Here is a 15,511-nt window from a genome sequence, read left to right on the forward strand (position 1 = left end):
AACAAAAGTCCTTGATATAGCCATTGAACCTAGCGTACCTAATGATTTTAAAAGACGTAAACAGCAAAACACCTGTTAGGACAGAAGGTAAATATATTTACATTTTACCAATTTGAATCAATGTTATGTCTGTACATTAAAACAAATTTAAATACAAAGAAAAATTAAACAGCGTCTCCTGATCAAGACAAAAGTTCCACATTTAAAGTAATGTAAGAGACAATGATTTGGCTTTTGTTTGCTAGATAAATTCTGATTTATATTAAAAATGTATTTTAAAAGCCAATCACCAATAATAATAGGTTATATAGTTTTAAGTAAAAATGTATAATCAAACACGTTAGTTCTTTATATTAATAATTAAAGCAAAGTATCTCTCTAAAAATGCACAGTAATATGACGAAAAAGATAAAAGTACGTTGATTTCGTGCGCGTGCGCACTAGTGCAGGAAGTGCTTAGCCCGATAACCAGCTGATAGACCAACAACCGAACAACCACCCGACAAAACAACCGTGACTGGCTATAACAGGTAAATAGCACGAATTGTGGTAGCTTTGTATGATTCTTTATGTCCAAATATAATGTGATCACTTTTGAAATTGATGTTAATAGCAGAGGTTGGCCCGTTCTCCTTGGATCGAGTCACGTTAATGATTGTAGTGTATACTGCGTTGTTATTAGATCACAAAACCCTACTTACAAGAGTTATAAATTAGGGCCCGTATTTATCAAGCTTCTCAAATTGCCATTTTAGTCTTTTAAGTGTTGAGAATTCATGAAATTTGCTCCTACTTTCAAACTTAATAAGTATAAAAGCAGATTATCAAATTTCTACTAGGAATCTAACGTTACTCTCCCAGTTAAGACGGCTCGAGAGATCTCTCAAGTGGTTAGGAGTTGTCAGTAGGGGCTTGTGATGCCACTGAGGAGACGGAGACGTGAGCAGATCTTTCAGGTTAGGAAGAATGTTTTGAAATGTTTGTTGGCCAGCAGTTAATCAAACAGTTGAACAGAACAGGCATCATCTTTCAGTTACTTTGTGAGAGACATCATATCACCACTAACTTACCGCAGCAATGCCTTTTCAGCAGTATTGTCCATGTGTGTAGTTGAATATAAACTTCTAGAAATTTCACCATTCAGTTTTCTGAGGAAATTCTTAAATAAGGAAGTCAATTCAGTGATTTGTCCATGCTTATGTCGACATCCAAAATCTCGTTTGTAACACAGCCAAGACTGACACTTAAGATTTAACGTTAGTCCTACTACTACACTTCACTTAAATTATCACTGAGATGCTTGATAACTGCTTGATAACAGCTTTGAGCTTTTTTTACTCTTAAGTCAATTCTTAGCAGTGTTCTTGTAATTGAGACTTGATAAATATGGGCCCAGATCACTTCAAACACACTTGAGGATTAGGGTTATTAGCAATTCCTGCATTATGAAATATAAATTCGCAGAGACTGCATTTATTACCAATATATTAAACCATCTGTTTACTTTTTTATAATCCCTTAATGATACTAGAGTCCAGACATCAAAAAAATATGTCTATTTGCAAGAGATGTACGAGACGGGGTATCCAACCTTTTTGTGAGCAAGGGCTACCACAATTGTTAAAACAATCTGGAGGGCAACTTTTTATATAGTTTACTTAAAACTTTTATGTTTTACTTGTTGATTTTATTTTATTTTACTTGTTGATATGTTTTATGATTGTTTAAAATGCTAACAAACATAAAAGAAGCCAATGAAATATAATAAATATGTAATAAATAAATATTAAAATCAAGACACTGGACTAAACTTATCCACTGCTACTAGTCAACACCTAAAACAGTAGTCAACTACACGAAAAAATACAAATATTCTATTGTTGAAATTATTGTCATTTTAATTTTGATTAAAAACATAATTTTAAAGTAACACGGTGAAATATTTGAAGTAATAAATTATTTTAAAACGCGAAAACAAAATAATTTAATTTTACCTTAGATTTTGGAGTCAAAGTTGGGTCAGTCTGTTGGAATAAAATTTGCTGAAGCCCTGTGTTCCGCTTGTTTTCCCGTATTACTGTCACTTTATTTGATTGTTAATGAAACTATGAAAAATAACTGGCATTTGTAAAACTTATTATGGGTTCAAATTCAAAAAATTATTCAATGGCGCCCTCATTTTCCACATGGCAGAAAGCATACAAGCCATGTCATGCCAAACTGGCATAAGCTTTTATATCATATAATATTATATAAATATAATATTTTATATTTTAAAGGGACCGTAAGTAGGATTTTCCCCCATCTAGTGGTGAAATTGTATTTTGCATTCAAACGAATAGTGCTCTCTAGCGCCTCGTTTTTTCCAAATGCGTGTTGCAACTACAGTAGCCGTAATGTACTCAATGATCTCCTTGTCCGTTTTAGCTGCTTCACTTGTTCTGAACTAAACGCATTGTGGAAACGAATTGCGGTAGGCTAGTGCTTTTTATCCCTTTTTGCTATTATAGCTTTTTAATATGGCGGAACGACAGGAAAGCCTTCTTGGACTTACCTATTGAATGTAAATAAAAAAAAAGAAATTCTAAGCTTAAAAAGAAAAGTCAGATTAAGTCATTTAACACCAGTGAGCACTTATTTATGAATAAAGACATTGAATTTGACTAATTAAATACTACACATTGTCCCTTTAATATTAATTTTGTTAGGTTTAGAGTCTGATGCATCAGAACAATTATAAATTGTTAAACAATATTTAAACGTAAAACAACCATAACGCAAAAGTGAATTGTGACTTTTCTGAGGAGGCACGAATGCGAAACTCATCACCGTCGTGTCAAAATACATGCCGGCTACAGAGGCTTCGTAAGCATTTTTAATGAAGAGACGCTCGTGTTTGCCATATACTCACTTAATCTCATGTGCAATCAGAGTTTACTGTTAAGTAAGCAGGCACAATTTTGACATGACAGGCGATGACATAGGTTCCCATGACACACCAAACACATGACAAGCATTAAGACATGACATACTTGATAATTAGCCATGTTACAGCAGCAAAGTTCTTGATTATCATGCCAGAATGAGAGTATAGTTCCTAGCCATATCTGCCTATAAAATCACAACTTTTAATTTTCTGTCGGTCTTCGTACACGATGTAACTACAAATGAGTTTTAAATAGGAAAAATATTGAAACTCTTTGGTTATTTTTTAGCGCAATGCTAATGGTCTAATCAGATTCAATGGATTATGCTAAGCTATGCTAAAAGTGGTAGCGCCAGACCAGGAGATCAGCTGAATGGATTCCAAAATGGTAAAAATCAAATATTTAACTCTAGAGGAGCTGGAAAAGGAGTATATATATATTTTTAAAAGTGGAGTGTCGTGTCCCTTTAATGCTTGTTTTGTCCGATTTTTTATAATTTACAGTCATCTTGAGGCCCCCTATGAATCTGCTGAGGCCCCCCGGTTGGGAAACACTGCATTAAGTTTCTCATTAAGACCACATATACCAAAACCTGCCTTTTAGAATTTTGAAGTGTTCTATAAACATGGAAGAAGAAGAAACCCCTTGAAAATCAAGATACAATAAAGCATTTAATAGAAATAGTGTCTCTGTGGATTTACATAACATTTAAGTGCTATTCATTACAACATCGTTGACAATAAAATTGTAGCTCTACAGTTATTATATATTCACAAGACTTTGTTCATAACTTGTAATTATCACAGCTGGACATGCATCAAAATAAAAAGAGGTTTTGCTTGTTGTAATAGTCATCTGCCTGACCTATGTACTTGGTGTGGTTAAGCTATAAATATTTGCACTGCAAAGTGACACTGATGCAAACTCAAACCACTAAAGAGCACACGGCTGATAAACCACAAAGAGGTGACAAGTTTCACAGACATGGTGGATTTTACCCAATTATCCATATTTGTGGCATTGATCGTTGTTTATGATGGCTTTCATTGCTAGGGATTTGTAATAGGATAAACAAATCTTTGTGGAAACTTTAGATTAAAACATTTAGATGTGGAATGTGGCATAGAGATTCTGCTTTGAGTACACATTTTTTCCTGTCATAACATCAAGCCTTTCTTGAAGCTCTCTTTTCATTTGGTGTATGCAACCTTGTTTCCGTTGGACTTGACAGGTGTAGAACAGGAAGTATTAGGTATGATTAAGTCTGTCATGAAGATGTTTAGCAATGCAAGTTTATGCATTATTTCAGAAATGTATTTTTTTCTGCTTTCTGATGTGAATTGATTCACACTACAGTATAGAGGATTATCTGCAACATTTCGTAGTCCTGCCTTCTGACTTAAAAGTCTTAATTTGGTTTTGTTTGTAAGAAACAGATATCTTAACCTGTAGTTCCTCTGTCTGGTCTCTCACTTCTTTCATTTAATTTTGCCTGCAACTTGATTCTTGTATTTAAAGGAATAAACCACAGAAGTCCTATTATTCATTTTTTTGACTTCTGAAACATGTGTGACTTGTTGTGGCTGTCCTCCATACCGTGAAAGTGAATGATGACCCTGACAGACAGACAGAAATAAACTCATGGAAACACACAGAAGATAGAAAAACATGACAATATCTATTTTTTTGGGGAAAGTGTCCTTTTCTTATTGCTGTAGTCATACGGGTTTTTACTGGGCCATAGTTTGTTGCTTTCATAACCATATTATGTCAGAGTAGAATCCCTTGCAATGCAAAAAGCTCAAATTTATTGGTTATCACATTACCAGAACATGTGGTTTACTGTAATAATCCCCATGATCACTTCCTCTTCCACTACCTCTTCCACTTTCATGCTACTCTGAATACTTTTACTGTTTTGTTTGTTTTTAGCATCACACAGTCCGACTGCCGTCTTCAGAGGAAACAGAACGTGTCCAATTCTTTGGAAGATCTGAGTCCAAACGTGAGTTACTGCTTTCACAGACCCTACCAGGGAGGACGCCCACCCTTCCCACATCATGAGCACCCGCGGGACCGGCAGGGCCAATGGGAACCTACCGCAGACCAAGATATGCCAGTTCAAGCTGGTGCTACTAGGAGACATGGCCGTCGGCAAATCCAGCCTAGTGCTGCGTTTTGTAAAGGGCCAGTTTGATGAGTTTCAAGAGACCACCATTGGAGGTGAGGAAAAGCATGATTTAGTTTTCATTTTGCATTCAGCCAGCATTGGTGATAAATTTGGTCAACCTCTAGAGGAGTTTTGCTCAGCAGAAGAAAGTTAAAAATAGTGAGATGGCAGCATTATTCACTAACCTGATTCACAATGTCTCCGTTGGGAGCTCCCCTTCAAATAGACAGTGAATCTATTTACATACATAACTTTAAAATTTACAGTGTAAACTTAAGCAAGAAGTTGTTTTATTACATTACAGGGAATAATTTGGCAGACCCTTTTCCCCAAAGCAATGTATAGTGCAAATTCATCAAAGATTTATCCATATATTAGTTTAGCAATAAAAGTGTACTGGGGATTACATCCATAATCTTGTTACTGTCATGTTTAGCCAGTTGCACTGTGCAGGATCATTGGTTTATGACAGTGGTCTTCACTATTTTTTCATGAGAGCCACACTGATAGGTCAGGGTCAATAGGAGAGCCGCCTTTTCCGCAAAGTATCAAAAGTTACATCCAGTCATAAATATCATGTCTGCTTATCAATCAGTCAATCTGTTGTAAGGCAATAAATACAAGGGCAAATCATTCTTTATCATTTACCAGTCAAATTTCTAACTGAGACAATATGATTTCCCTTAATGACAAAAACAGGATTTTAATGCTAAGCATTCTTATAATATGCTTATGCAGTGCCCCCCAAACCACCAGGGGGCCACCTTTCTCGTACTTTCATGCGGTGGTGCACAGAACAGTTGGCGAGTAACATTTCTGTGCCATGAGAGCAATTCGAAAGCATAACAAGCAGTCTGATTTCATGGTACTTTGATGTCATATGCCGTTCGCTCTGTGCAAGCGCTGCATGCGATTGAACACGCTTATCGACGTGCATCTTGATCTAATAGGTATGGTTTTCTAACAAAGTTAGTGTCTGGAGCAGAAAAGACCGAAAAAGCGCATGCCTGCATGATCCTATCACTGTATTATTTACTGCCATGTGAGCCACAAATTAAAGCTTGCCGAGCCGCGCAATTGATTGAAATAATATGTTACATTGTTCTTTGATATCTAAATATAATGTATGTGAAAAACTGATCCAGAGACAGTTTTATTTGTCCATTCACAACCCTAGGATTTGCCCTCAGAATGAAATGGCCTGTTATTACCTTATTTGGAAGGGTCATGAATAATAATAATGAGCTGCGCTCTGATTGGCTTCTTCCCCAAGGGGATCACTTCATCACGTCACCATCAGGACTTAATTGCATGTTTACATGACTGGAGCTTACCTCTTGACTCCTGTTTACATGCATTTTTTATTTTCTTACTATTTACACATAGCCCAATACAGAGCACAAATTATGACCTCATATAGACGTTTCAGCAGTAACAACATAAACACGTAGCTTTTGTGGTCATCACGTAACTTCCGGAAAAACTCAGCTAAGAATAAATACACTAAAAGTACATTAAACGTAGTTTATTTATATAACAAGCTAAATAACACATAGGTTACCTAGTTACTAAAACATTTGGTTTTATTTTCGACGAGGTATTTGTTCAAGAGTTCAGTTTAGAAAATAGTCAGACAACCTCTTATAATTCAGCTATGACAAAGTAAATTCAGTTTTACATTCTTGGTCACCTTTACATTTTTTTCAAAGGGTAAACTAATTGTGTAATATCAAAAGCATGACATTGAGTGTGAGCAGCACAACCAACAGTGCTTTTGTAATAATCCATAACAATCAGTTCATTTGACTTATTGCTGAGATAACATGTCCTAGTATAATATGTATAAACCATACTGTTTGTTTAGGTTTGCAAATTCTGTGAATTTTCAAGACTGGAAACTTTCCATGGAAATATATGGGAGTTAACAGTAATTAATGGGAATTTGAAAAGAATTTGCCTATAGCAGGGAAATGAAATGTATCTTGCAGCATAATTTTGTTTAAGACAACAAGATTTAATGCAATTTCTACCCTGCACATTCCTCAGTCACATGCACACACAGCACACTGCTTACTGAATGGCCATTGAGGCCACACCCCCTGCACACAAAATAATGTCAAAATGTCCATATTTGCATATATTCATGTAAATTACATACATTTGTTTAAAACTTGCTTGTGCTGTGTGTAAGCTAGTGTGCAACAACATAATATGGTTGTAAGACAAATATACATTTGACTGTGAAAACAAAAATACATTGACTTAGAAAACATTTAGGTGAAATAATTAAAGTTGTGTCTAAAAATGACCCTCCATTTTCCAGGCCTTAAATACCACAGAAGCCACACTTGGTGCATTAGAGCCCAAGGACTTCATTAAGTTAACTAAGTTTTGACTTGGATAAATATATTTGATCTATGGTATTATAGTTTAAATAGCAAATACCAAAATGTGTTTATACACTTAGTAGCTAGCTTGCTAGCCAGTAAATTAGATATCTAAATGTAAGCTAGGCTAGCACTATTTTATTGAAAATTTATGAGGCTAGCTATCATGTAGCTACCTCAAGCTGTGATGCTCTTTCTTCTTTATTCTGCTAGCCAGTTATCATACAGAATTGTCTCTTGTGCTTATCAAGCCTGCATTTATTTGATCAAATAAATCCACGGCTTGATGAGCGTAAGTATCAGGATTCTTCAAAATTTGTAATTACCTTGAATGTATGTATGCTTATGGCCAAACAAAATGTTTATTTATGTTTGTATATTACATAATTTATATACATTTTCTAAAATTTCCAAATAATTCCTATAAATTCCCGTTAAGTTTTCAATTTGGAATATTTCCAAAAATTTCCAGATTAAGTTCCCATGGAAATTCCAGAAATTTACCAGAAATCTACCAGGAACGTTTGTTATTGCCCCTTTGCAACATTACCTAGGATGTGGCTGTGGATAAAAGCATCTGATTAATGAAAAAATGTAAATGTAACCAGCATGCCATTGCTCTGTATCTGCAGTTTGTAAACATTGTCATAGACTTTGGGTTCCATAAAACAATATACAGGCGTGACAGTACAGAAATGGAGGGAATGCAGCAATAATATTACAAAGTACCTAAAGTAATTAAAGAGCCACTTTGGTCCGATTAATGATTTAACATTTGATTTGGTGTGTAAGTGTGTATTAGTACATGTTAATGATATGCAAAAGGTACAAACTCCAAATTAAACAACGATGACGCAAGTTATCGTCTCCAACGTAAATATCTTTTTTATGGACAACAACAAACACACAGATTGTAGGCAAAAGTATACTTCTGGGATTGGTGATGTAGACAAGACCGACATTATCATAATTCCTCCCGATTTACAGCCTGTAAATGAACTCCTGTTAGCATTGCATTGTGAGTGAATCTTTCAAACATGGTAAGGAGCATCACATTTCCGTCTGATGTCAGAGGTTTTCGGTCCAATCACAATGTACATATTACCTGGCCAATCAGGGACACAGCGCTTTTCAAATCGATGAGTTTTGTACAAAATCAGTGTATTTTAGGAAGAGAGGGAAATCTGGAGCTACAAAAATGTACAAAATAACACAAATAACTTTGTTTTTAGTAGGGCTCTCACAATTATGAAATTTTGCGGACGGTTAATTGTCTAATAAATTGTGGTAATTGTGATGATTAATTGTCTGTTTTAGGGCTTTGACGGTTATGATGATTAGTTGTCTGTTTTATTGCTTTGACATTTAATTCTCATAATTTTTTGCTTGTTTATTAAATTATTTTCACCCATTGTTGTGATTATTTAAATTAAATATTTTGCAAGGTTTATCTGGCAGTAAATATTAATACACATAACACATATTTAAAAGTAATCTGATACAATTTTGTTTATACCGGCGCTGCAGCTCCCCCTTGTGGTTTTTAGAGAGATGTGCAATCATTGCGGTGATTTGAAATCATCACGATGAGGTCAAACAATCGCGATGAGACGATTTTTTACTCATTGTGACTGCCCTAGTTTTTAGCAATGAAATGGGTGCACCTTAAAGCAATAAGTCATGTTACAGTGATTTTAGCATGATATAGAGATATTTTAAAGCATGATCTTGAAACGTCATAGCAGCATGTTGTTTACACGGTTAGGAAAGTTTAATAATACAAAATTAAGCTGATGTGCAGTCACAAATGTCTACATTTAAAGCTTTGAATGCGGATCATCCAATCAGAATCTGTTTTAGCATATTAGAACTTAGATATCAAAAGAATAAATTGGAGTTCACCATATCAGTCCAGATTAATCTTTAAATGACAATACATAGAATAACTCAAATTTAGTTTGTTTACTGTCTTTCTCTTTTTGTTTCCCTCCATCAGCGGCATTCCTGGCACAGTCTGTTTGTCTAGATGACACTACAGTAAAGTTTGAGATTTGGGACACGGCAGGACAGGAGCGCTATCATAGCCTGGCCCCCATGTACTACCGCGGAGCCCAAGCGGCCATTGTAGTGTTTGACATTACCAAGCCTGTAAGTTACCACTGGTACTCTCAAAAGACATTAACATTCCTGTTTAAGCTAATTTTTCCTTGTCCAGGAAATAAACCACACGCACAGGGCTTGTGTCTAAAACTTACTCTGTTTACAGGAAACCTTTGAGCGAGCAAAGGCTTGGGTTAAAGAGTTGCAGAGGCAGGCCAGTCCCAACATTGTCATTGCTCTCGCAGGAAACAAGGCAGATTTAGCAGACAAGAGACTGGTGGAGTATGAGGTCATATTCTTTTTATTTTATGTTACCTTAATGCTTATGTTTCCCAGAAGCGATGTCAAGTTTAGCATTGAAATGTTTGTTAAACAAAGGATTAAAATGATTTGGTTGTGCAGTGATGCTTATGCAACAACAGGAATTTCAAGGCTGTAAAACTGAAAGTATACAGTAAATAAAATAATTATAACTACGCGTTTGGTTAAATGAATTTACAAAACTATCTCTCACATTTCTGTACAGGAAGCACAGACATATGCTGAAGACACAGGCTTGCTTTTCATAGAAACCTCTGCCAAGACTGCAATGAACGTAAATGATTTATTCCTGGCCATTGGTAAGTAACAATGTCTTTTTCTTCAAATAACACTTTATTGTAAACCAGGCACAACTAATAGTTAAACACAAACTGGGATATTTTCTTATTCCCAGATTTTTTCCCAGTTGTACTTTTTTCATGTTGCATTTTCTAATTAAAATATTACATTAACCTCTTGCGACCTGGCGTCCACATGCGACGTCCACGTTTTTTTGGTTGTGTGCAACATAATACTCAATTCTTAAACCTGTTGGACACAAAAGTGGACATTTACTCTGCCATCTGGTGTTGGCAGAAGAAAAAATCACTTTACATTGACATTTCAAGATGGCGGAGAACAAATCTAAAAAGTCAGGCAGCCTCACCCAATCAAAACGTCCACAATGTAAACATTTTTTATTGTTGATTTTTTTTAAGTTGGATTATTGTGTTGTATTAATATGGCATGCAAATTTGCCAAAAATCTATTGATTTACTATGCTGCTGAAGTTAAGGTCCACATATGTGTACAATGGGATTTAGCTTCGCTGTAAATGTAAAAATGTTATCCAAAAATGTAAAAAAAATCTGTGAATTTTTTTAAGAATGACTTGTTAGAAAACATCAAAACAGTTTACAACATTACATCGCATATGTGAATTCTCTGTCAAAGGCACTGGAATTAAAGCGGACATATTATGTCCATTTTAATGTATTATAAGTCTCAGGTGCCTAGAAGGTGTCTGTGAAGTTTAATCTCAAAATACCTCACAGGTCATTTGTCACTGTGCTTTGATTGAATATAGAAAAGTAGGTGTTTCATTCAGAAATAGAACTGGCAGCAGACTGATAGTTGGAGGGGGCGGAGCTAAGGAAAGCTCCTGCCCAAGCCGTCTAACTGACATCATCTGAGAATTATCACCACAGTACATTTTCAGATTTTGATTGAAGTTTATGAAGGCACATGAATTTTTTTAAAATAATGATTTCCAGGGATAAATTGTTATAATACACACTGCAATATTACATAAAAAATAAGAATAGTCAGTTTTGATTTCATTGGGACTTTAAAGGTGGGATGCATGATTATTGACAAACGCTTTGGAAAAGGGTACCAAACACACTAATAGCCAATCATCAATAAGGGGCGTGTTTGTTTAGGTGATTTTAAATGTCAACATTGGCCTTCAGAGATCATGCACTCTGCCTTTAATAATGGTCTTAAAGGATTAGTCCATTTTCTTGAGGGAGATCCAGATGGTTTGCTCACCGCCATGTCATCCAAAATGTTGATGTCTTTCTTTGTTCAGTCTAGAAGAAATTATGTTTTTTGAGGAAAACATTCCAGGACCTTGCTCATTTTGATGGACTTTATTGGACCCCAACATGTGACAGTTTAAAATTGCAGTTTCGCATACGTCCTCCGTGACCTCTTGACGTGATGACGTATTGCGTGAGGTCGTGCTGGCGCGTCACATGATCGGAGATAGACAAGAAGTTGTGGTTTAAAAGTGCTTTTTTATTTTTCTTGTCAAAAATGACAATTGTTTCGCTACTGTAGATAAGACCATTGTGCCTCGTTTGGGATCGTTTGGAGTCCTTTGAAACTGCAATTTTAAACGGTTACGTGTTGGTGTCCATTAAAATCCATTAAAATGAGAAAACTCCTGGAATGTTTTCCTCGGGAAGCGTAATTTCTTCTCGACTGAACATGGAAAGACATCGGCATTTTGGATGACATGGTGGTGGGTGGATTGTCTGGATTTTTTTTTTAAGAAAATGGACTAACCCTTTAACTACTCTAACCATGAATGTATTGAAGTTTTTTGTCAGTAACTGGAATGCATATTTTTCATTTGACTCTTCTTTATTCATCAATAGCGAAAAAGATGCCAAAAACAGACACCCAAAACCCCACGCATGCTGCTCGACACAGAGGAGTCAACCTACAGGACCCAGATGCACAGTCCTCTCGAAGCTGCTGTGGGAACTAAAACACTCCATCACGGGAGACCACTGACACCTTCTTCCCAAAATCCCACCCTTCACCCGTTCACCTCCCACAATGGATATGGAAAGAAAGAAAGAGAAGAATGACAGAAAGAAATTGAGGAAAAACTCTCATTGGTGCCACAAAGAGATTTTTGAGAAGACTTCCGATGGTTTGAGGGACAGGGCAGAACGCAAACCGACGTTGGACTCCGGAAGTAAATGTGGATTCTTTATTTCTAACTCAAGAATATTTCCAGCCCCTGTCATTTTAATTATGGAAGTACAATGGTTTTGCAAAAAGATAAAGGATGGGGAAAGGGATAAAAGAAACAAAATGAACAAAATATAACATCATCTGATCTTCCCGTTACTAATCCTGGAATGAACTGAGATGGTCCATAATGCCCCCACCCTTCTGTAACATCCTGAAAGTCTTTATGCAGAATCTACCCCAATATATGTATCTGTATGCTAGGCACTTCAACGCTCTAATCCCAACTCTTAACACTGGAGGAATATCAGCACCTTAACCCTAAATGAATTGCACGGTGGAAAGAATCTGTAACGCTTCAAATGTGAGCATTCATGAAAGCCACAGTTACTAAATTACAGAGGGAACACTTAGCCAGACGTTAGCTGAGCTGTTTTTAGCCTCCAGCTTTATTTATTAACTTTTTAATGTTAACGTTTTAATTGGTCTCATTTGCCAAGCTTTTCATCCATTGATCTATTAAGTATTAAAGAACATAATGTTTTTTACATCAATGTCTTCCCGACCCCAACCACCTCCTTCCTCCCAACAACATCCATGTAAAGTTCAGTGTTGAAGTTCAGAACACAACAGCAAGCTTTACGATGCCTTCTCTTTGTTCTTGTCGCTTTGTGTAAACTACTGTTTGAGAAACAATCACCAAATCACTTATAACGTATTGCGACGACATGGTACGGATTTGAACCCATGTCACTTAACACACGAGAGAAAGAAGGCAGAACAAGTCGCTTTGATTTGTCTGGATGTGAAGGCCATGCAATACCATTTAAAAGCAACAAAATGATTAAAGCACCCACAAATCGATTTACCAGTCAACGCTGTGTGACACAGGAAATTTGCCCAAGTCAATCAGAATGCCCCTTAAAAGTGGAAAAAACAGAAGTGCCTACTCGTGTTTTTTCATGTTCCTTGTTTTGGGCTTGTTCAAGGGGTGTCCACGTTGGCATACGGCCAAAAAAGTAGCGTTTTCAGAGACGTCGGCCCGAAGCGTACAGGCAATAACCTGTATCAATAATTAGCTGGGTGTGTTAGTAAATGGAATCATTTATGATGTTTCGTTTTATGGATGCTGTTTGTTGATGTGTGTAAAAATGAATTTTATTTAACATTGATTTTAGTCTGTAATTAAATGGGTTACATTTATATGGTCATTTAGGGAATGAATTAAGTATCATAAAAAGGTGTCTCACAGCAAAGTCATTTGTCATGTGTTTTCAGGTCCACCTTTTCTATGGAATAGATCTGATCTCCTGTTAACACCTCTGTGAACTGAAATGTTAAATAAAGCTGTGCTGTTCTGCTATAAATGAAACATGGCTTTGCTTTATCTGACTTTTTGGGAAGCCTTTTTAAAGATCACGTAACACACAGTGTTTCTGCTAATCTCATATTGATCTTGAGTACCTAAAGTGTAGAATTCCATTCTATATTACTTAAGAGACTTTAGTTTTATCAGATTTATAAAAGACAGATTTGCTCTACTTTCCTGGAATAAACCCGAGCACCTTAAGGTGTACCGCAACTGGAGCAAGTCACGAGCAAGCAACACACACACACAACATTATCCCACTATCTCTGGATAATTTATGAATGATTGACTATATGTTTGTGTCGTTTACATTTAATGCAATTGCGTGCCGATTTCCAACTTAACACAGTGTTACCGCCTGCAACCCACGACCCATTCATTTATAAACGTGCTTGCGCACAAAACGGGGCTGTAAACGTGCATAGGCCAGTTCCTACGCAAAGGTTGTGATCTATAAAAAAACGAACTTAGTGGGAGAATGGCTTGCAGGGTGGGATCTGAGGATGATTCATGTACACCAGCGTTTCTCAAAGTGTGGGGCGGGCTCCACTGGTGGGGAATAGGGACTTAACAAGTGGGGCGTGAAAAACTGGGAGAAATTTGGTCGTTTTTGTAATCTCTATTAATTCCTTTATTTATTGACCATACACTCAAAATGACACATTTAAATATAAGCCTAACTTAAAACAACATCAGACTGTGTAGTAAATGTCACGTGGAACCATAGCCTACAACAGGGGTGGGCAATTCTGGTCCTGGAGGGCCACAGTCCTGCAGAGTTTTGCTCCAGAATTGCCCCACCCCTGGCCTACAAGAATTAATTAACATCGGAATGTTAATTGAAGTGGAAAACTTTAATGTGGAGAGGCGGTAGCGAGTATACAAATTAACAATGGATAAGTTTGTGACACACAATGAAAAAAACCTGGAGATTCAGCACCAGCAGAGAAAAAAATGGCAGACAGTGAACCTAATCAACCAAAAAGACAGCAATAAAAAGAAAGTGACTTACTTTGAGCAAAGTCTTATTTCATGCAAAGTGATAATACATTTGCATGTTTATTTTCTCTATTGAAAGCTTTAATGCTAATGTGATGATTTCCCGGACAGGGATTAGCTTAAACCAGGACTAGGCCTTAGTTTAAAGCAACATCAAAGATTTTTTTTACCTTAAAATAACGTTTCCAAAAAAGTTTCAGTGGTTCATCCACTCAAAACAGGGTAAATGGCACTTTCACATTCGCTTTGCAGCCCTCTATCGGCCAAAGCCGCACTAAAGAAGTTTCCAACCGTCGGGTAGTGGTCCTGTAGTTCGAGTGAAAACTACAAAAACTTTCTTTACCGCAAAACCTACAATCCAATCAGAGCCAGCTATGCTGCAGTATTTACGACAGTGGTAATGAACAATTACGCTTCTAACCTGTAGGGGGAGCAAAGAGCAAAAACTCTTTAGTGTCGCTTTAATTAGGAAATATAACTAGTTTTGACAAACATGCCTTATTAAAACATTACTTGTGTGCATTTTGAGGCAAAACAGAGGGCACTGATGTATTTTAAGATATGTCAGTGCGAGATGTTTTAAGTTTGGACAGCTCTTACATTTATTTTAGTCTAGGACTATTCTAATCCCTGTACAGGAAACCGCCCCATTATGTTATAAATTATGATGTGATTAAATACATTTCAACACCCTAGTTGAAAGAGCGATTGGGGACAGGTGGGCCTTGGAACCCTTCCCTATACCGCCAAAGTAGGGAATGGCAGAAAAAGTTTG

The 15,511-nt window shown here is 36.4% G+C and overlaps 1 protein-coding gene across 2 annotated transcripts; it reads left to right on the forward strand.

Annotated features, from left to right (window-relative positions):
• The first annotated feature begins 5 nt into the window (after positions 1-5).
• rab5b (RAB5B, member RAS oncogene family) lies at positions 6-13,740 on the forward strand. 2 transcript variants are annotated; one of them, XM_055214886.2, is made up of 6 exons: positions 6-87; positions 4,860-5,150; positions 9,481-9,632; positions 9,751-9,873; positions 10,111-10,204; positions 12,047-13,740. In XM_055214886.2, the coding sequence occupies exons 2-6, from the start codon at positions 4,988-4,990 to the stop codon at positions 12,157-12,159; spliced, it is 645 nt and encodes a 214-aa protein (XP_055070861.1). In that variant the 5' UTR covers positions 6-87; positions 4,860-4,987; the 3' UTR covers positions 12,160-13,740. The 2 variants fall into 2 exon arrangements, with proteins under 2 accessions (XP_055070861.1, XP_055070860.1); XM_055214885.2 differs by lacking the exon at positions 6-87 and adding an exon at positions 377-530.
• Positions 13,741-15,511: the final 1,771 nt, after the last annotated feature.

This window comes from Misgurnus anguillicaudatus, chromosome 17, assembly GCF_027580225.2.
Source record: "Misgurnus anguillicaudatus chromosome 17, ASM2758022v2, whole genome shotgun sequence".
NCBI lineage: Eukaryota > Metazoa > Chordata > Actinopteri > Cypriniformes > Cobitidae > Misgurnus > Misgurnus anguillicaudatus.